Source organism: Anneissia japonica, unplaced genomic scaffold (assembly GCF_011630105.1).
Source record: "Anneissia japonica isolate Jap-2015-1 unplaced genomic scaffold, ASM1163010v1 scaffold2652_len1590060_cov184, whole genome shotgun sequence".
Lineage (NCBI taxonomy): Eukaryota > Metazoa > Echinodermata > Crinoidea > Comatulida > Comatulidae > Anneissia > Anneissia japonica.
The window spans coordinates 1,257,916-1,280,307 of NW_022699919.1; the positions used below are offsets into that span (position 1 = coordinate 1,257,916).

Here is a 22,392-nt window from a genome sequence, read left to right on the forward strand (position 1 = left end):
TTGCTTACTTGAATGGACTGAAATATACTTTGTTACTTCTTAATTCTTCTCTATGACAAAAATATTTAATTTTCTTAGTAAAAATAAAATACCCAAGGATTTGAACGGAATACCCAAGAACTCAAGACCAAGTCAAATTACCCAAGATCTTGGGTAAATACCCAAGCAGTGGTCACGTTGCAGCAAGGGCTGGGCTGGGACATGACAGACATGGTCCAGGGACGGGGAAGGGATTGTTGGGTTTCTCCCTCACCTTGTGGGGTCTCGCCTCCTGGAAGCTCTTGAGCCATTTGCTAATTAGAATCTCATATCCAAATTTCACACATAATTCAACCGATTAAAAGTGTTTCACACGTTTTGTTTTTTTTGGTTGCTGCAAGGAGTGGTTGTACATGCAGGGGTAACAGGTCAACTGACAGACACTGATAAATGTCATAAAAGTAAAAACTTGAAAAAATAAACTAACTAGAAAAAAGTGTAATGACGATTAAATACGGTAAAAGTGAGGCTAAATAGCAGCAGCATCAATAACAACAACAATAATAATAATAATAATAATAATAATAATAATAATAATAATAATAATAATAACTAGACTTACTATGTCTGTTTGAACAACAGAACGTAGGGCGTTTACCCATTGCTTTAATGAGAAATGAAGTTGAAATTGCAACAAAAAGACACACAGCGAATCCGTAGCATAGCAAGCAGGAACAGTAAAATCCAAAGAAGATCTTGTTAAGCAAGTAATATTCCAAAAAAAGTTCGAAAATACAATAGAAAATCTTTCTGAGGTGTTTACTATCTCGACTCGAAAAAGAATGAAGAAGTTGCATGGTGGCGGGGCCGCTTGAGCTTGGCGCCAGAAGTCGACTTCTGTTATTTTTCGAGGCTTGTTCTCGTGTAAGAAAGAATAGGCAATTTGTCGGTTGATCCAAGTAAGTATCCACTTACAGACTACCAACATCACCATTGATTTGTGTAACCTGGATCGTCCCCTACATATAATATTATCTTCCTTGTAACTTGGGTTAAACTTTCCCAAAAGTTTTATTCAGATCAGTTGACCCGTATATAAAATATCTGGTCTGGGACGTTTTCCTTTAAATGGTCCTCATATTCACATCCTCTGCCGGGTCATCACAAAAATTCAGTAATTTCTTTACTGGACCTTTACAAACTATTATAGAAAGTTACATTTACACCCATAGTAGAGTCATTTTCATGAGATCCGTGACTAATTATAGGATACCTTTTTTTCTCGATGGATTTGGCAAGATAGACCAATTTAGATAAAATATAGCCCCTATATACCTCCCAGATATGGGGGGAAAGTCCCGTTTGGGGGCATTTTTCAAAATGGCCGCCTGTTGATTTGGATGCTTGTATCTCGATAACCACTGGTCAGAGAGACTAGATTTTGGTTCACAATATGCATGTTCCTATCTGTTGTAATACAATTTCTCCAAAAATTTCGGGAAATGTGATTTTTGAAAGTTTGACCTTTGACCGTGTATTATCATATCTTGGTAATTACTGGTCACAGAGACTCGCAATTGATTGCAAATTGTTCAGGAGATTCATGTTTATATTCGTCTTAATGAAAAAAATATTCAAATAGTGACCGGAAATGGTACATTCCAACCTTTGACCTATTGTTGGGTCATTCCATGTCAAATCAAACAGATTAAAAAAAAATTCCTGAATGACCAATTTTTTAAGAGTTGAGTCATATTATGCCAACTCAAAAAAATGCATTACACCATGGGGTCATAGATTTTTTTTTTTTTGGCACACTGACTCAGTGATATAGATATCTATGTGAACTGAAAAACCTGAAATTGCTAAACCCTGCAAACCCCCCAAAATACAGTGCAAACTCCATCCAAACCCTGTGATAATGATTGAATCACAATTGAGATATCAAGTGAGTCCTATACTACATGATCTCAATCACTTTCACAAGGTTTGGATGGGGTTTGCACTGTGTTTGTGGGGTTTAGCAATTTTCTTATACAAAAAATGGCCTTTTTACCCCAAAAATAGGTTGTGACGAACATAAAATTATGATTTGTTTTATTGAGATACCAAGTTGAGTCCTATACTATGTGATTCAATCATTATCAGAGGGTTTGGATGGGGTTTGCACTGTGTTTTTGGAGGTTTGCGGGGTTTAGCAATTTTACCCAAAAGGTACAGTAGGCTGTTACGAAGGGAACATTATAATTTTTTTTACTGAGATAACAAGTGAGTCCTATACTATGTGATTCAATTATTATCACAAAGTTTGGATGGGGTTTGCTATGTTTTTTTGGGGGTTTGCGGGGTTTAGCAATACCCGATCATTTTTATGGAATTTCATCAAAATCTGAGACGGTCATACAGGAATTTTTTTTTTAATCTGGTTGATTTGACATGTAATGACCCAACAATAGGTCAAAGGTTGGAATGTATCATTTCCGGTCACTATTTGAATATTTTTTCATTAAGACGAATATAAACATGAATCTCCTGTGAGTCTCTGTGACCAGTAGTTACCGAGATATGACAATACAAGGTCAAAGGTCAAACTTTCAAAAATTGCATTTCCCGCCATTTGTGGAGAAAAATTTGTATTACAACAAATAGGAACATGCATATTGTGAACAGTTTGAGATCAAAATCAAGCCTCTCTGACCAGTGGTTATTGAGATACAAGCGTCCAAATGAACAGGTGGCCATTTTGAAAAACGCCCCCAAACGGGACTTTCCCCCCATATGTGGGAGGTATATAGGAGCTATATTTTATCTAAATTGGTCCATCTTGCCAAATCCATAGAGAAAAAAAGGTATTCTAAAATTAGTCACGGATCTCATGAAAATGACTACTACCATTGAAAACTTTTTAAATAGATATTTACGTCTGGGATAGACTCAGTTGATCCATTTTATATGTGGTCTGGGACGTTTTCCTTTATAAATGGTCCTCAGATCCACACCATACAGTACTGTGAATCATCACAAAAATTTAATCATTTTTTTTACAAGACCTTTTAAAGTATTATAGAATGTTTCATTTAGAACCATTGGTTTTCTTTAAAGAGATATTTAGGTCTGGGTCCTCAAAAATTTAAAAGACCCTCAAATGTACACCCTTCACTGGATCGTCACTAACAATAAAAATTTCTTCCTTGTATCTTGATTAAACCTTTCCGTAAGTTTAATTCAGTTCAACTGAGCCCCCCCCCCCCACTTTTTTTTGCAAAAAATAATGTCTGGAGATTTTTGTGTGACCGGAAAAAAATTCTAACCCTTTTCAGGACATGTGAGCAGATTTTTTGTTTGTTTGTTTGTTATGTTACAATCAGAAAATTAGAATTTTGAAGAACATAGTCATTACAGCACACTTCAAATGTCGGGAAAGCTCATTCCCGCTATCTACAAATTAATATTTTCCCGGGAGAGAACCCCGGATCACCCTTTCTTTTTGGACTTATCGATTCATGGAAAAAAAGAATATGCATGCAACTACTCATTTATTTATGTAGGCCTATGTATACACACATAAAATAAAAAAATGAGAAAAATTTACCTGACCATTTTCAAGAGGGGAAAACCTTGAATTTTGAAGAACTTAAAAAGTCATTTAAAAGACATTTCAGAAGTCAGGGAAGGTCACTTCCCAGCATTCTAGAAATCGAAATTTTCCCGGGGGAACCAGGACCTCTTTTTTCTTTGGGGTTCATTGGTTCTATTGAATCATTTTCAAGAGTGGGGAAACCTTGATTTTTGAAGAAATTAGAAGTAATTAAAAGACATCTCATAAGTCGGGAAAGCTCATTTCCCGCTTTTAGGAATCAAAATTTTCCCAGGGGAGAACCCCCAACCCTCTTTCTTTTTGGGATTTTGGGAAAAAATTACCTGACCGTTTTCAAGAGAGGAAACCTTGAATTTTGAAGAACTTAAATTAAAATCGCTATAAGATACTTCAGAAGTCAGGAAAACTCATTTCCCACCATTTAGAAATTAACATTTTCCCGGAAAGAACCCGAACCTCCCTTTTTTCTTTGGGTTCATTGATTCAGATCATTATAATAATTTTCAAGATGGGAAAACCTTGAATTTTGAAGAACTCAAAAGTTAAAAGACACCTCAGAAGTTGGGAAAGCTCATTTCCCGCCTTCTAGGAATAAAAATTATCCCTGTGGAGAACCTCTGGACCCCCCCCCCCTTTCTTTTTGGGATTTATGGGTTCATGGAAAAAAAAAATTGTATGCAAATACTCAATTTTTTTAAATGTATGTAGACACACATAAGACCTGTCTACTGTAATAACAATGGGATAAATTTACCTGACCGTTTTCAAGAGGGGAAAACCTTGAATTATAAAGAACTTAAAAGTAATTAAGACACCTCAGAAGTCGGGAAAACTCATTTCCCGCCTTCTAGGAATCAAAATTTTCCCGGGGGAACCCCCGACCCCCTATCTTTTTGGGATTTGTCGATTCATGAAAAAAAAAATTGTATCCAACTACTCATTTTTTTAAATGTACTGTATTTATACACACATACTCAATTTTTTTTATGTATGTATACACACATAAGGCCTACTGTAATAACAAGTGGCAAAATTTACCTGACCGTTTTCAAGAGAAGAAACCTTGAATTTTAAAGAACTTAAAAGTAATTAAAAGACACCTCAGAAGTCGGGAAAACTCATTTCCCGCCTTCTAGGAATCCAAATTTTCACGGGGGAGAACCCCCGGACCCCTCTTCCTTTTTGGGATTTATGGATTCATGGAAAAAAAATCGTATGCAACTACTCAATTTTTTTAATGTATGTATACACACATAAGGCCTACTGTAATAACAATGGGATAAATTTACCTGACCATTTTCAAGAGGGGAAAACCTTGAATTTTAAAGAACTTAAAAGTAATTAAGACACCTCAGAAGTCGGGAAAACTTATTTCCCACCTTCTAGGAATCCCTTTCTTTTTGGGATTTATGGATTAATGGAAAAAAAAAATCGTATGCAACTAACTACTCAATTTTTTTATGTACTGTATGTATACACATATAATGCCTATTTACTGTAATAACAGGGATAAATTTACCTGACTGTTTTCAAGAGGGGAAACCTTGAATTTGAAAGAACTTAAAAGTAATTAAGACACCTCAGAAGTCGGGAAAACTCATTTCCCGCCTTCTAGATATCCCCCTTTTCTTTTGAGTGTATCGATTCATTAAAAAAAGAATACGTATGCAACTACTAATTTTTTATTTTTATGTAGGCCTATGTATACACATATAAGGCCTATTTCCAGTTATAACAATGGGGAAAAAATTACCTGACCGCTTTCAAGAGAGGAAAACCTTGAAATTTGAAGAACTTAAAAGTAATAAAAACTCATTTCTCGCCATCTAGGATTCAAAATTGTTCCTGGGGAGAACCCTGGAACCCCCGCTCCTTTTCTTTGGAGCTTATCGATTCATTGAAAAAAGAATATGTATGCAACAACTAATTTTTTTTTTTCATGTACAGTATACACAAATAACAGGCCTATTTACTGTAATAAGAATGAGAAAGTTTACCTGACCATTTTCAAGAGGGGGAAACCTTGAATTTTGAAGAACAAAGTCATTAGAAACCTAGCTCAAAAGTCGAGAAAGGTCATTTCCCGCCATCTAGAAATCAAAATTTTCCTGGGGGAGGACCTCCGGATACCCTTTCCTTTTTGGGAAAAATGTTGACCCCCCATCTCCTAGGTTTTTCCAGATCTGCATGATTCATATTCCCATTCATCTTATAAGTGGGCACCCCACTTTGAAAAACGTTCCGCCGGCCCTGTTAAAGATATTGGGTAGGATGGGGGGAAGGAATAAAAGCACTAAAACATTTAAACAAATAAAACTTTAAATACAAAAATGAGGCTAAACAATTTATGTCATAAAAGTAAAAAAATGCGAAATAATAATAATAATAATAAACATTAAAATTAGGAAAAAGAGCCCATATGGCAATATTCGATTTGCCTATCGGGACAATTTCAAAACAATTCAGAAAATTATAAACTGCGGCCCGCACCCGGTGCCACTTCATAATTTGATTTGATTTCACTCCTTTGCCATTTTGGTCTATGCCGTTGTTATTGCCGTTTTGGTATTTGTCATTGTCGTTTTGGTTCATTGCATTTTGGTTATTGCTGTTTTGGTTTATTGCTGTTTTGACCTGCTACCGTTACTTCATATCTGCAAAGAGGTGCATAACTGAATAATGCAAAAAGGAATAATGCAAAAAAATGAAAAAATTTCATTCAAATTTAAGTTTGAGAGTGCCATATCTGGCCATCTGTAGGATTGTTATTAAATTTCGTGCAAGGGGTGTTGAGGAAATGAAGCTGATATTCAGGTCCCTTGAACTTCATTGTCTATTTAAAATATCACTTCAACCAACTGATTTATATGGTCTAAATTATTGTTTATATTTTCCTTGATAGTTTGTATTATAGCCATTTATTTCATAATAATGCTTGCATATTTTGTTATAGCTTGCTGCCCAGGACCAGGATACAGAACTCCCCTAGATGCCATGAAAGGCCCGAGGGAGGAGTTACTGTATATCCCATGTATCTATCGTAACACAGAAATGGGTAGGCCTGACTATCTTGCTACAGTCGACATTGATCCACGATCATCAACCTATTGTAAGGTATGTTTGCCCTGCAGCTGGAGACCCTTCGAATTCTGAGACCCTCTAATTTGAGACTTTTTCAATTTAGTATTAAAAACAATTTATCACAAAGCTAACTCTACTAAAAATGTTCAAGTTCCTAAGGGTAGGTCTTTATTTGGTGTGTGAACTCTCTGTTATTCTTATAATCTTTTTCTACTAAACTACTAGATATTTATATCTATGTGGCATTTTTTCATGTATGGATAATAATAATAATATGATACAATAATAAAAAAATGAAAAATTGTGCCTAGGCCCTATATATGAGTGACCATATACAGTATACCCCTGGTTCTTAATTGGTTTGTTTGAAGGGCCAAATTATTGTTCAAGAGTTGATCTCATGACCCAAAGATAATCTCTGCCAAGTTGATAGAAATCGTTACATCTGATTGTAAACACTGAGACAGAACATGGTGGCATATAGAGTCCTGTATGACTAGAATTATTTGCAGGACAATCGAAATGTATTTTTGCAAGCACTTATTTGGTTTATTAGCTGTTTATTATCATGTAAAATAAGTGTACTGTACTTACGAATGTTATTTGGCCCGTGAAGAAAATCGAAATAATGAAAAAAATGTTTAAAACATATAGTAGTAATCTGATGAATACATTTTCACAATAACCTAAATTTAGTTGTGTTTTACCTTTTATGATTTAGCAATGAGCTTCTTCTACCATGAGTCATAAATGAGCCGTTAGGACTCTGCAGTCCTTAAACTTTTAACAAGTTTCATAAAGTTTTTACTTCCTCTGGACTGCTATGTTAAATTTAACAGAGCTAATAAGTATACCAATCTTGGGAGGTTTTTTTAAAATATATATTTCTGTTAATACAGGGTTTAATTTTAGATCTGAGTGGGGAAACCCCTAAATCATAATACGCTTATGGCTTGTTCGAAGTAACATGAAGAATAGGACCACGAAAGTACAGAGTGATCAATTTTTGGCTATATTTGTTTTATTTATGGCCTATGGTATATCTTCTTACTCATTTTCAAACCACCCTGTACACATAACCCAGGGATTTCATTTTTGTCTTTATTTTTATTGAAAATGTATTCATTGAACTATATTTTAAATATTTTATTTCATTATTTTGTTTTTTTTCACGGGCCAAATTAAATTGTCTCGCGGTAAGAACAAGGGATATGTAGTATAATAAATAGAGCAGCACTCCATGTTTGTACATCCGCCATGTGGCTGAATACTGAATAGTGTACGCAGAGTGTTTATAGGCAAAACAGGTGTTTCTCATCAGTATATTCTTCCTTTAAACTTTATGTGAGAAATTAATGGGATTTGCCCATATATGGGCACCAAATGTTATCTGTACAATATATAGCCCAATAGTTCATTTTTTAAATTCTCCCCCCCCCCCCCAATGCCTCTGATCGCCGGTCACACGGTCATGGTCTTTTTCCAACCCTGATTGTTGTTTATAATTATATATTGTAGAACTGTAATTTGGTACTTAGTTTTATTAATATTGTATATATATAGCATTAATATTATAATTTTAGAATACAAATATACCATTTATATTAATGATAAAACAGCCTTAAAAGAAAGTAGGAGCTGTATAGTAAATTATTATTAATATTAGTGTTATTGCTATTATTATTTATTTTAGGTTATTCACCGTCTTCCAATGCCATACTTGAATGATGAATTGCATCATACTGGTTGGAATGCTTGCAGTAGCTGTTGCAATGATGCAACCAAGAAAAGGAACAGACTGATTATGCCAAGCCTCTACTCCTCAAGGATCTATGTGGTGGATGTCTCCACAAACCCACGGAAACCAAGCATGCATAAGGTAATTAAAAGTTTAATGACCTGCTGGTAAGTGTTACCAAAAAAAACAAACTCCCGTGCGAACATCCCAGTAAATTTTCCTGACCTGAAGACTTACCAAACCGCACGGTAAGTTTCACCGAGTCTTGAATGCCCAGTAAAACTTACCGAGCCATCATTTTCACCGAGCCAAAGAGCCCAGTGGGACAGCGCTACTAGATGAAACTTCCTGACTCGCCTTTCCTGGCATGATTTTTATCATTAGTTGCTTTTCACAACCACTGTAAGTCTTACCATGAGCCGTGTTTTACCGAAAATTGTCCAGTGCGAATTAGGTTTTAGTCTCATATTGAGGCCTACATAATGGAGTGGAGTTGTTTTAGTTGTGAGAAAAGATCCTGCTGTTACAGGAATTGAACTTTATTATTTTTTTTAGGTAGTGGAACCTGAAGAAGTAAGAACTAAGAGTGGCCTAGCTATACCACACACATCACATTGTCTTGCTAATGGTGAAATCATGATTAGCGCCATGGGGAAGGGTGATGACCCAATGGAAGCAAAATGTGAGTTCATTCTCTTTATTTTTATAGTTTAGTAAGAGTAGAATTATAACTAAAAATGATATTAGATAATAACTGTCATACTAGTAGTGAAGTCTGGACTATTTTTTATTACTACAGTTAAACTTGCCTAAGTCGTCTTTTGCCTAACTCGAATAATTTCTAAGTCGAACTTATTTTACATGCCAAATTGTTGTGTTTTCTACTAACAATCTGTAATCGAACAATTTTTAAATGGCATTTTGGATTCGACTAGGCAATAAATAAGTATAATAGTTAATTTATTATTATTGGCTTTGGTGGAAAAAACATTGAGTTTGTTCTCATTTTTTAAATATTTTTTTATTCTTCTGTTTTGTTTTCCTATCTTTTTGGATTGGTTTTTCTGTCTGGCACTTTGGTCACTTTCCATGCGTGGATCTTCTCCAAGCGAATACAATATGATTCGCATACTAAAATTTGACGTCATTCCACATGTTTTAAATATAATAAACAGGTAATTAAACTTTTATGCAAATACAATTTGCGTTTCCTAAAGCGTTACAAACCAGTTGTAGCTAGGTTAAATGCCAAAATTTCAACAATTTTCGCCCTCGGTCAGATTGGTTTCAACCTTGGCAAAATGCAAGATGTTAATAAAAAGAATGACCCTTGTTTTTGGTAGTCTGTGAATATGCTAATTGCTCATATGCATAATATTTCACTAATCAGGAAATTTATGCTAAATACCATCATTACCTACCTCCCTCCCTCTGCCTCCCCCCCCCCAAAAAAAAAGAAAAAAAATTAGGAGAAATTATAATATTTTTTCATGATGTTGTTGTTGTCGCTGTTATAAATTTGCTTTTTGTTTCCACAAAAGTCAACATTTGGTAAGTCTTGATTGGTTTCAAATGCCTACTTTTAATTTCTCAGCGAAAAACCTCAACGTGGGGAGGCTATGCTTTTGCTGGTGCAGCGTAAAAGGAACATTTCTAGTTATATATGAAAAGTGGAAATAAATGACAAGTCTCCTCAAAAATATGTCCATATGATCACCATCTGTATTGTGTTATGTGCATATCAAATATTGTCAAAGCTATTCTATTCTTTACAAAATAACAGTAATTTTTTCCTATAATTTCTCTCCAACATATTGTGAACAGGTCCATAATAAAGCCACTAGTTCAAACCAGTTTAAACCTTTTTCAAACGCTACTCCACTTTTCAACTGCATACAGTGTCTCCAAATGGTCTCTGCTTATATTCAATGTTAAATGTTTTGATTGTCTATTGGCATGGCTCATTGGTATTATATTAAACTAGTACAGTAGTGTACTAGGGGCTCTTTTTTGAAACACATGTTTATGTGAATGTTATTGTGTTATTTTGATACAGGATTCTTGTTAGAGTTTATACAGAATAAAATTTTATTTCAGGATTGTGTTACAACATTGTGAACTGTGTTTATATTTTATATGCCAAAGAGTCATTTCTATACCGCTTGGAAATACGTCAAGTAGGAATTCATGACAAAAACTTGAAATTGTAAACAGAACTACAGTAGCATCACTTATCTCATTCTTATGGGGCCTGTTTCCACTGAAAGAACTTGATCGATCATCCCTAATCGGTTATTCATACTCTACAGTCCGAGTTGCTACTAAATTTTTGCGGTTGCAAAATTGGTTATTGACCGCCCATTGTGGTGGAAATTATGTCACTATAATCGAGGTCTTGTACTGTTACCAGGATAGGAAGCTGGCTGGTTTAAGCCATATCTAACTTGAATTTGACTTATGTGTGGTATTGTTATGCTAATGAGCCAGATAAGCACAATCTGCACATGCTCAGACATGTTTTGAGGTCACTGGGTCAATTGAATGGAAACCAAACTTTCCTTAGCCAGACTGCATACTGGCTAGGCGTACAGTTAGGCCTAGCCGAGAATTACAGTACGGTAAAACAATACAAAATAAGGGGTACTAATTTCACTTGGCATGCAAAGCAATCATACTTACATACTTAAAACAAAATAATTTACCAATAAAATCACCTGCTAGTTAAGATACTAGCTTAGTACTAGTATTTTCACAAATTTTGATTTTAAATTGATGTGATATTCTCAATGAACACGACATTTCCTAGGCCAAGTAAAAGTAAGTAAAACAAATAATTGTTATTTTATATTCAAACATATTTTCCCACGTTGTCACTAACCAAAACAACATTGACAGTTGATTAGACAGAAAGACCATTCAGTTCTATGTAGTGAGCATGTGATCTACTCTACTGTACTAAGTACTGATGGGTTGGCGTAGATGAGAGCGGGAATAAACAGCCTTGCTCAAGTCGTATGTTTTGATGACACGAATAGAGTGAAAAGAAAACAATTAGGTATACAGTATTTCCAACTCTATAACTGTTTTTGAAAAGTTAACACAGTGATTTAGTAATATATTTAATGACTGAAATACATACCAACTTAAATTACGTTTATTACTCCACCCCTCGTCACCACAAAAGGCACTGACACACTTAATCGATAAGATAAGAATTATACGTGCATATTTGTGTTGCCAAGGAGAAAATTCTACTCCAGTTCAACTGTAGTTCAGCCCTGCTATACTTTACATTGGAATTCCTTTGCTTTCCAACGATTTTCTTACATGTGTGAAAAAAAATAACAGAATTTTCCACAAGCGTGAGGAAAAGAGACAGATCCATTGCCTCCGAATTAGAGTTAGATAAAACTTAATATACACTCAACTAACATGCATTTAAAATTAGTACAGCATTCATACATGTTTTATAGTCAGTCAATCGTAAAATCGTCGATTTTTAAATGTTAAGCAATATAATGTGTCCTGGAAATTTGCTTGTTTAAAAACATATGGACCCTGAATGATGATGATGATAATAATAATAATAATAATAATAATAATAATAATAATAATAATAATAATAATAATAATAATCTCAATATTCTGATATTCCTGGTGATTGGATGGAAATGTGTGCAAAAGTTCTTCTCTTCGAAAAGGTAAAATTTTTTGACTACCAAAATAAAATCATGTTGTATTTATTTTACTATTAATTATATATAGCAAACCGTATTAGCCATTTTCACATTTCCAATTTTACAGTTTCCATACGGTTCAGGCAGGCAATGTGCAGTAGTTTTTTTTCCTATGTACTTAAAAGTAGTAAAACTACCACACCCTCTCTACAGTTGTAGGTGGAATTGACCAATGAAAAGTTGTTCCTACCTAATTAATATTTATGAGGTAGAGTAATCTCATAATGGCTCCCTGTCAATCAAAATCTAACGTTAAAGATTCTCTTTGAACATTGAACTCTATCAACGTGCTTCAAGTGTCACATGTCAAATGTGTGTACTCGTGAGCAGGCATTTTAATTTTGTGGCCCAACGCTAGGCTTTGCAATTCTCTCCCGACAGAAATTAGGAACATAGTCTCCTAACAATTTTTCACTGATCTTATGAAATTTCTTAAATGGTACTCAACTCACCATTCCTTATTGGATAATTCACAGTAATAATTTTTTTATAACGCCTGAGCAATGTCATGACAAAGAGGCCTGGCCCCAGTCCTAAGACCTGGGAGCCTCATCAGGGTAAAACCAAATGGGGTAAGAGGCAAAGCATAGACCGCTTTGTTGATTTTGGCATTTTAACAAAATATTTATTTGCTACTTAAAAATGCCCCACTCAGCCAATTTGAGACAACGATGCTTTGAAAATCCCAAGGTCCCTTAAATTCTTAGAAGGTCTCTGGGTGGAGCTGCTCGTAGATGTTGCACCATTGCACCTGATTGGTTGAGTTTTTATTTATACTATTTGGCCATTTTTCTCTTAGGTGGATTCATTATTTTAGATGGAGAAGACTTCCATGTGAAAGGCAAATGGGAAGCTGAAGGGAATAATCCACCATTTGGTTATGATTTTTGGTACCAGCCCTTCCACAACGTCATGATAAGCACGGAATGGGGTGCCCCAAAAGCCTTTCTGAATGGCTTCAAACCAGATGACTATACAAATGGTAAGTATTTTCTATCTAGATTGATATTTGCTTTGAAAACTGTTTATTATTATTGGTAGGTTAGTGTATTATGTTTAATTAAATAAACCAAGAATGTAATTATTGTTATATGAAAAAGTCACTTTTTATAAATAACCTTGGTATTTATTATAATCTTGGGGAAAATTGTAATTGGTGAATATGGTAGAAATAAATATGTTGAAAGTACAGTATATTAAATTTTAGCCTATTGAGTGAACAAAGAGGGTTTTAGCTGTTTATGCTGTATTGAGGTTTTTCTTCATGTAGGTTTGTATGGAAAGAGTCTGAATGTCTGGGATTGGGATAAGCACACCATTAAGCAGACTATTAACATGGGCGATGAGGGCGCTATTCCACTAGAGATCCGTTTCCTTCACAACCCTCTTGCAACCGAAGGTTTCGTTGGGTGTGCATTGAGCAGTAATGTAATGAGATTCTTCATGAAAGAAGTAAGTATTCAGTTCTTTATTATCTATTACCTTTTACAAGTTTACATAACTATGTTTTTAACCTGTACAAATCTCTTTTGGAAGGGCGCCTAATAAATGATGTTGTTGTTGTTGTTGTTGTTGTTGTTGTTGTTGTTGTTGTTGTTGTTGTTGTTGTTGTTGTTATTAAATTAATATTATTATTGCCATATATACCTTTCTGTACATCTATCAAACTGAATAACTGGCCATTCAGAATGTGATATTTAACAGGCTAGTGGCAGAGATAAATGCACATGCAGTGGTGGCGATTCCAAGGAAATAGAGGTGGGAATATCTTTCACCCTACCAAAATCATTTCAGATCTGAGTGGGTCAGAGAAACTTCATCATAGGGCCTACATTTTAAAAATGTTTGTGTGAGATTTTTTTTCATTTTAAACATGGTTGAAACTTATAGCCTACACTGACATATTATGTAAGATTGCCTACTAGAATGTGCCCCACCAGGACACCCTAGACACATCCCCCAGGCCACCTGCCATAGTGGCCAGTTCAACTACTGTTCCCCTCTACCTCCACCCCACACAAATATATGGAATCTCTGCCACATGTCAGTCAATGTCCAAGTTTTTTTTTTGTTTTTTGTTTTGTTTCTTTTGCTTTTGATCTTCATATCAACGTAAACTGTATTTAGGTCGCCAAGCACTACCTGGCACAAAACCCACTGGAAAAAAATTGTACAGAAAAAAAAAGTGTTGTAAAATTCTTCAAGGGAGAGTAACTGTTCAGGTAGTGCTTTTTAAGCTGTAAATATGAAGGGGAATGCAACAGCAAATAGATGGGAGTGTTAACAATGCATCCCAAGCTGATTCAAATGCCATCTGTGAATGGGACGTTCGTTTTTGAGTCGACTGTAGTTAAGGCGGCCCTGAGCCGATATAATATGTGTGATTGGGCACTTAGAGCATCTTGTGTGTATGTTTGTATTGTGAAGGTATTGTCTGCTTAAATTTTGCTGTTTGGCATATACTTGGCCTTCCTGTCTGAAGATAGATAAATAAATTTATTTTTCAATTTAACATGGATGGCATTTTCATACAAAGCATATGTCCTTACATATGAATGTAAAAAATGTTTTTTCTTTCCTGATCATGATCATTTGCTCTTATGATATTTTTCTAAGTAACGCTTCATCAGCTTGATTCCATGTAAAATCAATTGTAGAAATTTATTTATGACAATCATCTAGGTACTGTATGTAATGAACATAGTGAATAAAAATTGTGTACTCTAAGCTGCTTTAGAATTCGTGAAAGGTACTAAAAAATTTAAATATGTGTGATTCACATTTCTTTTTTAAAATGCTCTTTATTGCACCTTTAAAATAAGATACAAAGCTGGAATTTTAGCTGCATTCATATTGGATCCGAACCAAAATTTAGACCGTGTTTCTGAAGCACTGAATGCCAGCGCCCCTATTCTTACCAACTGAGTCAATTTTCTGTTTGGTTCAGTGGCGTTCCGATCAGAAAAATTGGATTCGCTGTGAATGCAGCTTTATGTGAATTATACTTGAACAACTTTGGTTCTTTTCAGAAAATTGGCTAAATATTCCATGACCCATTTCTTAAAACACAGACTTAACAATCAATTACAACAAAAGCCTTTTGATCACCATGCAATCCTACAAATGATAATACTAACAAAAGTCATGCCTTAGGTCGACCCATCCAGGTCGACAATAAAGTTGTATGTTATAAAGTTTTTTTTATGTATAAAGTAAAAATGAAATGTAACTGTACTGCTTGTAATACTCTATACTGAAACATACAGAAGACCTACAATTAATTTGGACATTTGCTTATTGATTCTTACATTTTGAAATTATTATAAATCAAAAAATTTGCCTTTAGTGCTTTATTTTCACCATATAAATGAGAACAGCCTATTGATTCTGTAGTGAGAGTCTGTAGTGACTCCATCTTGTTAAATTGTCGTTGTATTTAATGTAATGTGTAAATATGTTTAGGACAGAGAAATTAAACAAACAGCTCTCCCTATCACTATTAGGTACTCCAGGCTTGGTAAACACGGTGTATTAATAAAGGCTTGAAAATAATGTGTTGCCCAAGCACAGTGATATTACAGTAGGATCAGTCGTTTAAACCACTGTTGGCCTTGGCCTAATTCTGTGTTGAGCACGATAGCTCTCCTTATCAGAATGCATAATATATGCATTTTGGTTGGGCAGCACGTCAATGGCAGCACCGGGACACTCTGGAGGTTGTTCAGGAGCTAAGCCCCTGGTGCCTATAAAAAAGAAATTTAAGCTGATTTACAATAAACTTAAACCCCCCCCCCCCAAAAAAAAAATAAATAAATAAAAAGATAAAAATAAATAAATAATTGAAATACAAATTCTTGTTCTTGTCTAATAAGACCTAATAAAAAACACATGACTTGTTTAGCATCACATCTCAACAAAATGTCCACAGTATCAGTAACCTATGAAACCCTGTTGGATCAGATGCTACCTTAGCAGTACCATGCTTAGGCTACGAACTCGCACACACACATAAAGCATGATCCAATATCTGTACTTTTGAACATCATGAACAAATAAATCAAAACAAAGAAATTGTTCCAAAAATAAAGTATTTTCAGTTTCTTTCATAAAAACAAAATAGTGTAAAAATTAATCATTTTAAATAGGTGTACATACCTGGTTGGTAAAATCATTGTTTTAATTCACTTTAATATATTTTTATTATGATTTTTGCTTCTGTTTAAAAAAAAATAAATAAAAAATTCATGCATGGGTGGTCATGCTAGACAAGTATATAATTTTATTTTTGCCTAAGGAGCTAGATGGCCCGCGCAGCTGTGAGGCTTATTCCCCCTGTCCACCCCACACTAGCACCACCAATGAAAATCATACAAGTATGATTTTGGTTTTCTTTATGGCATATATTTGTAATATTTAAAAAAAAAAAAGTAGCTGTTCTTGGATTTTGCAGGTTTTGAGTTAGTTAAGAATAGGCACCTCAAATTTGTTTAGCCTTATGGTTTAATAGCTGTAGTTTAGCAAATTGAGATATATCAAGTCTATAACAAATATAGCAAGGACAATAAATTGTTATAGTGAGAAATACATATGTACTCCTTATAAGAAGATTTAATTTCAAATGTTTAAATTTGTTTATGCTGCAATTTTGCTCTGTATCTTTTATAATTTTAGGATGGAACCTGGGCACATGAAAAGGTGATTGACGTCCCAAATAAGGAGGTGGAAGGCTGGGCTCTGCCCTCAATGCCAGGTTAGAGTTTTTTTTAATGCCCTCTTAAGATTGTCAAATTTCATTTGACAAAATCATGTTATATGTGTTGTGGTGGCTCCAGAAATTTGCAGACAGGGAGTTCAATGATGTATCCAAAAAGGGAATTAAATTATACTCGTATTATGCCAAAACTAATGAATGGATCATCACAAAAACTTGGTGAGAGCAGTAAAGAGTGAGGGAAAGGTGATTCAATTTTGGGGTGAAAAGATCAGGTTACTGTCAGTCCAAATATTCAGAGTTAAGGTGGAGGCAGTGTTTGTGCCCCTTTCCCTACCCCTAAGCACTTCCACTTAAAATTTGCTAATCAAAAAAATTAAGCCCAGCTAGTTGAAAATAACCTCATATCACCTTATTTTTGCACATACAAGGTCTCTCTCTAATTAAAGACCCCTCCAGTTAAAGGCCACCTCCAGTTAAAGACCACTTCTCTGTGGTCCCAAATTAGTAAATGTCTTTTATCTTTATTATTCTAATTAGAGACCAAAGCTGCTAAAGATCATGAAAACCCTGCTTCCAAAAGTGGTGTTTAATTCGAGGGAGCCCTGTAGTATATTAAACTCAATCTTCATACCTAATCAGCCCCAGAACCTTGTCATTTGGAAATTAAAATAAGATTATGCTTTACCCTTTACATGTATAATTACAATTATTATTCTATATTCTTTGGCAATAAAAAGTTTGGATACAGTACAAGTCTGGATGTTGATAAATGATTTCTAAATTTTTTAAACAAGAATTTTAGGGTTTTTCAGATGAAGTTATTATTTTCATACTCATTTTATTAATAAGAAAATCCAAGTGAATATATTTGGATGCTCTAGTAACTGAGTAGTGTATAATATTACTAAGTTGGAAGAAGCCACTTCCTGGATATCTGGATGAATGAGCTTCAATAATCTAATTTGCTGTGCTATGGTAATACCCATCATCAGCTGACTTCAAGCATAGTTGATAATATACTGTTGTAGTAAAAACATTGGAGGTAGTCTGGGGGTTGGAGGGTGGCAACTTAGTTTCACTGAGTGGGTTGAAATACTGAAAAGTACCATCAAGTAGAAGAATAGGGTTAGTTTTGCATTCTCAATTTTTCGTACCCACAGGCCATTTCGCACACCCTCCCCTCCCCCCTTCCTGAGATTATACTGTATTATTTTAGACAGGGGGCTTAGAAGATACCCATATCTTATGTTGAGCTGTCATCCCATTGTGTCCCCTTGGCTCCCTTCTTGCCATTTTATGATTTATTATTTAATGTGTCCAAAATTATAAGTAAAATCATGAATTTGCAGAGGATTTGTTAATTTTCCAGGAGATATAATATGCAAGTGTGCAGACATCCTGATTTCTAGGACACTCCTACGATACATGATGAATTGAGAGTATACTATAAGACTTATGTAGAATGGCATAACACATTGACTCTCGAGGATAGATAGTGGAAGGGGAGGGTAGGGTAGGGTGTGGTCCTTCTACTAACACCCAGCACTCTACTATACAGACCCTTGACACTCAGATCAGTGAAAGGACACCCAAAACTAGCAATAAAACAATATAATTCCTGGTTTTTATTTCACAAAATCTTGAAGGGATATTCACATTTCCTAAGTCTTTTCAGGCTTAATATTCATGAACGTTGGGAGGAGATTTTTCAATGCGCAGCCATCCCCTCTGCTACATATTCGTGACACTAACATGGGCCCCAGAACTTTCTAGTCCTCAGGACTGTAAACTCATCAATACGCCACTGGTTATGTTTTTATCCTCTACTGACTGAACAATTGCATAAATTTTAAAAATTGCCCTTCAGTAGATGTGAGGGTATCAAAAAAACCAGAGGCTATTTAATTTTTGGTCTTCCAATTTATCAGAAGTATTTCTATTTTTTACATGGCCTATTGCTACCATATTGTTCCTTATGTCAACAGGTCTTATCACGGACATTCTGATCTCACTGGATGATAAATATCTATACTTCAGCAACTGGTTGCATGGAGATATCCGGCAGTATGACATCACTGATACCAGGAACCCAAAACTTGTTGGACAGGTATGTTGGCCTATAGAGGGAGGCAGACTAGTTTTTGCTTTTCTCTAAGCTGAATAAATATAGGCCTATATTTTAAAGAATGAAAGAATATTATATGGCTGAAAAATACGTTGAGGACAGAGCCTGCAAATTTTGAGATTGAATAGGCTCTATAATGCTCTTTAAACTAAGTCTCATTAGTAAAACTCCTAGTGAGGTGCAAGGAGAGAGATTTGATGGTGAAAATAGTGCTTTTAGACCACAATATTTGGAAGTGCAATCACAGTAACTTGATTGGATGAGCTACAGTAATAATTATTTTAAGACTGACGATGTTGAGTGGTGTCCAAAGACAGGTGGAGCTGGAGGGTCAATGGTTGACAGGTGAGGGGAAAGGGAGTGTGTAATGTGGCCAGTCATTGGTGACCGAGTGGTAAAGCAAGGCTAACTACTTAAAAACGAGATTCTCCTCGTCCAGTGTTTGGTTGTAGAACCAATTCTTCTCAGATAGGACTTAAAATGGAGGTCAAGTGTAAACATCTGGCTTGTGTGCACTTGAACCCATTCGCATTTTTTGAAAGTGTAGGGGGTTACCAGTGTTGGCGCCAGCGTCTGAAATCTGGGGGTGGCCAGTGAGGGGAAAGGTAAAATTTTAGATTTTAGGGGAGAAATGTGTTTTCCCATAGCAGACCAGAGACACAATTTCAGATAGGGAAAAATAACACATTGCTGGTATTGATCGTGATAAGCGCAGTACTGGATAAGCAAATACCCTGCGTCAACTTCACTGAAGCGATTGATATGATTGGGTGGGCGGAAAGACATTTTCTGGGGGAAAAATCCCTTTCTCCTCCCCATAGCTTTGTCAATGGGGGTGAGTCCGATTCTGTGGTTCATGTTAGCCCTTGTCGTTGTGGAATGATGTGAACATGTAGCTACTATAAGCGCCCCTTTACGCCTGCTACTGTAGGTAGCCATAAACCACACCTATATGCAATTCAGCACAACGCCACTGCAAGTTATCAGTTATTCTCCTACTTATGTTTTTTTACTTTAAAAAAGATGAATGCTACAAAATAGGGAGTTTTCGCTGCACGACTGTAACCTTAACGTTAACGGATGACATCATAATTTATTCGTCTTGCGTTGCGGCGTACATTAATTTCAGGATTTTATGTGCTCGACGGACGTTAGTTACGGGCTTGCACATGCGTATTTCAATTTGTTTACAAAAGGGGCGGAGTTATTGCGTTGTAAGTTGGGTGCTAATGTTAAGGTTAACGTCGTGCTGCGAAAACTACCTATTATTTCATTAAAATTTTGTTTTATATGTAGATATTTCTTGGTGGATCCATCTGTAAGAATGGACCAGTGAAAGTCATCAAAGACGTGGAGCTTGACGAGCAGCCTGAACCGTTCTACTTCAATGGAAATCGCATCCACGGAGGGCCACAGATGATACAGCTGAGTCTTGATGGCAAGCGCCTCTTCATGTCAACGTCCCTCTACAGCCAGTGGGATGTACAGTTCTACCCAGACATGGTCAAGTAAGTCTTATTCTATATTAAACTACAGCACACTTAGGTCTGACATATTTCCTTTTAAATGGTCTTCATATTCACCCCTACTCCAGATCGTCGCCAGAATTTAATAATATCTTATTTTGGACCATGACAAACCAGAAAGAATTTTGTTCAGATTGATTAGTTTAGGTATTTTTTTAAATTCTGGGGTTTTCCCAGTCACGTTGCTTTATTAGGAATATTATTATTTTGTTTTCTAATTCTAACAGAGAGGGTTCTGTGATGGTGCAGATTGATGTTAACACGGAACATGGAGGGTTGACCCTAAACAAGGATGTCCTAATCGACTTTGGGAAGGAGCCAGGTGGACCAGTGCTTGCCCATGAGATCCGGTATCCAGGAGGAGACTGTAGTTCAGATATCTACCTCCATAACACCAACAGCAACTTGTAGATATGGGAAGCAAGTGTAAACACTTGTCACACTATTAACTTTATGTGACGGGTATCGGTGAATTCACCCAAATATGGGCATACTTAATCTCTTGCCCCCCCCCCCCCCCTGGTAAGCATAGGGTGGCGATTATGAGTCAAAATCCTACCAGTTTACTCAGTACTAAAATATATTAACATGGGATCAAACATAATTCTTGCATATCTGTAGTATGTTTTTGATTGCATACGATGAGATAGTGAGACAAAATTTATTTAGACAAATTTTGTACCTGTGTTCTTCCTCATCGTAAATTGTGTGCATGAGAAATACAAAGCAAATTGGACTATAGAAATGAAATAAACAATGAGCACATAATGAGCATTGTCCTTCGAATAAGTTAACCAATAAACAGTAGATTGCACATCACTGTAATTGTATATTAAATTTAGAGTAACAGGCCTATACCTGTCTCTTATACACATCTAGATGTGTATAAGAGACAGCTATAATGCTCTTTAAACTAAGTCTCATTAGTAAAACTCATATATATATATATATATATATACACACACACACACACACACATTTGTGAGAATATCAGTTGCTTTAATCAGATTTAAATTCCCAACAACGCCTCGGTGGCCCAGTTGATTATAGGCATCTGCATAGACAGCAGAAGGTCTAGGGTTCGAATCCTGGTTGGGGGAAACTGCTTTTTCACGCTCGCTTAAATATAGAATCTAATTCACCTTGTAAATGGCTGTAAAACAGCATGCATTAAAAGGCTTCCTCATCGTAAATTGTGTGCATGAGAAATACAAAGCAAATTGGACTATAGAAATGAAATAAACAATGAGCACATAATGAGCATTGTCCTTCGAATAAGTTAACCAATAAACAGTATATATATATATATATATACAATATCTAATTCACCTTGTAAATGGCTGTAAAACAGCATGCATTAAAAGGTACTCGGTCCAAATTCAAAATTTTGAGGGCACAAGATTTCATTTAGAACACAATGCACAATAAAATGTTTGATTATTCAGAATACCGCTGTCACATAATTCTGCTCCAACTGTTCTCAGCATGGGGGCGTACTTGTGTGTGGGTGTGTAAAGCCATTTTGGTGCCAAAAATACAATACACCATTTTCGCGAAATTTGAAATGGAAATTCCGATAACCTGGCAACAACCACTGGGGGACTTTCAGAGGCCTAGAATTTCGCTCTACATACTCACCATCATGGATTAAATCAACGAATAAACTAATTTACTTACAAGTTTAAATATTTTAAAACATGAAATGTTTACATTAAAAGCAAGTCCAAGTCTTAAAAAGCTATTTCAATGTTTACATATACAGTACAGTGTAATTGCAGTAACTAGAAAGATCGTATATATTGTCTACTGCAAAGGGCTATTTGCTGCACGGTGCTGTATTCGTAACTAGCCGGCTGCTCAGGCTAGGCCACTGGAAGTCCCCCAGCGAGACGTT

General features: G+C 35.5%; 1 protein-coding gene across 1 annotated transcript in view; it reads left to right on the forward strand.

The window, feature by feature from the left end:
- The window catches only part of LOC117103226 (methanethiol oxidase-like), a 22,016-nt gene extending 1,000 nt beyond the window's left edge, over nucleotides 1–21,016 (forward strand). The window contains exons 2-10 of the mRNA XM_033243787.1: nucleotides 6,531–6,691; nucleotides 8,352–8,537; nucleotides 8,952–9,078; nucleotides 12,933–13,115; nucleotides 13,404–13,585; nucleotides 16,805–16,883; nucleotides 18,833–18,954; nucleotides 20,269–20,480; nucleotides 20,726–21,016. Coding sequence (XP_033099678.1) covers nucleotides 6,531–6,691; nucleotides 8,352–8,537; nucleotides 8,952–9,078; nucleotides 12,933–13,115; nucleotides 13,404–13,585; nucleotides 16,805–16,883; nucleotides 18,833–18,954; nucleotides 20,269–20,480; nucleotides 20,726–20,909 — 1,436 coding nt within the window. The 3' untranslated portion in view covers nucleotides 20,910–21,016. The remainder of the gene's footprint in view (nucleotides 1–6,530; nucleotides 6,692–8,351; nucleotides 8,538–8,951; nucleotides 9,079–12,932; nucleotides 13,116–13,403; nucleotides 13,586–16,804; nucleotides 16,884–18,832; nucleotides 18,955–20,268; nucleotides 20,481–20,725) is intronic.
- The last annotated feature ends 1,376 nt before the right edge of the window (nucleotides 21,017–22,392 follow it).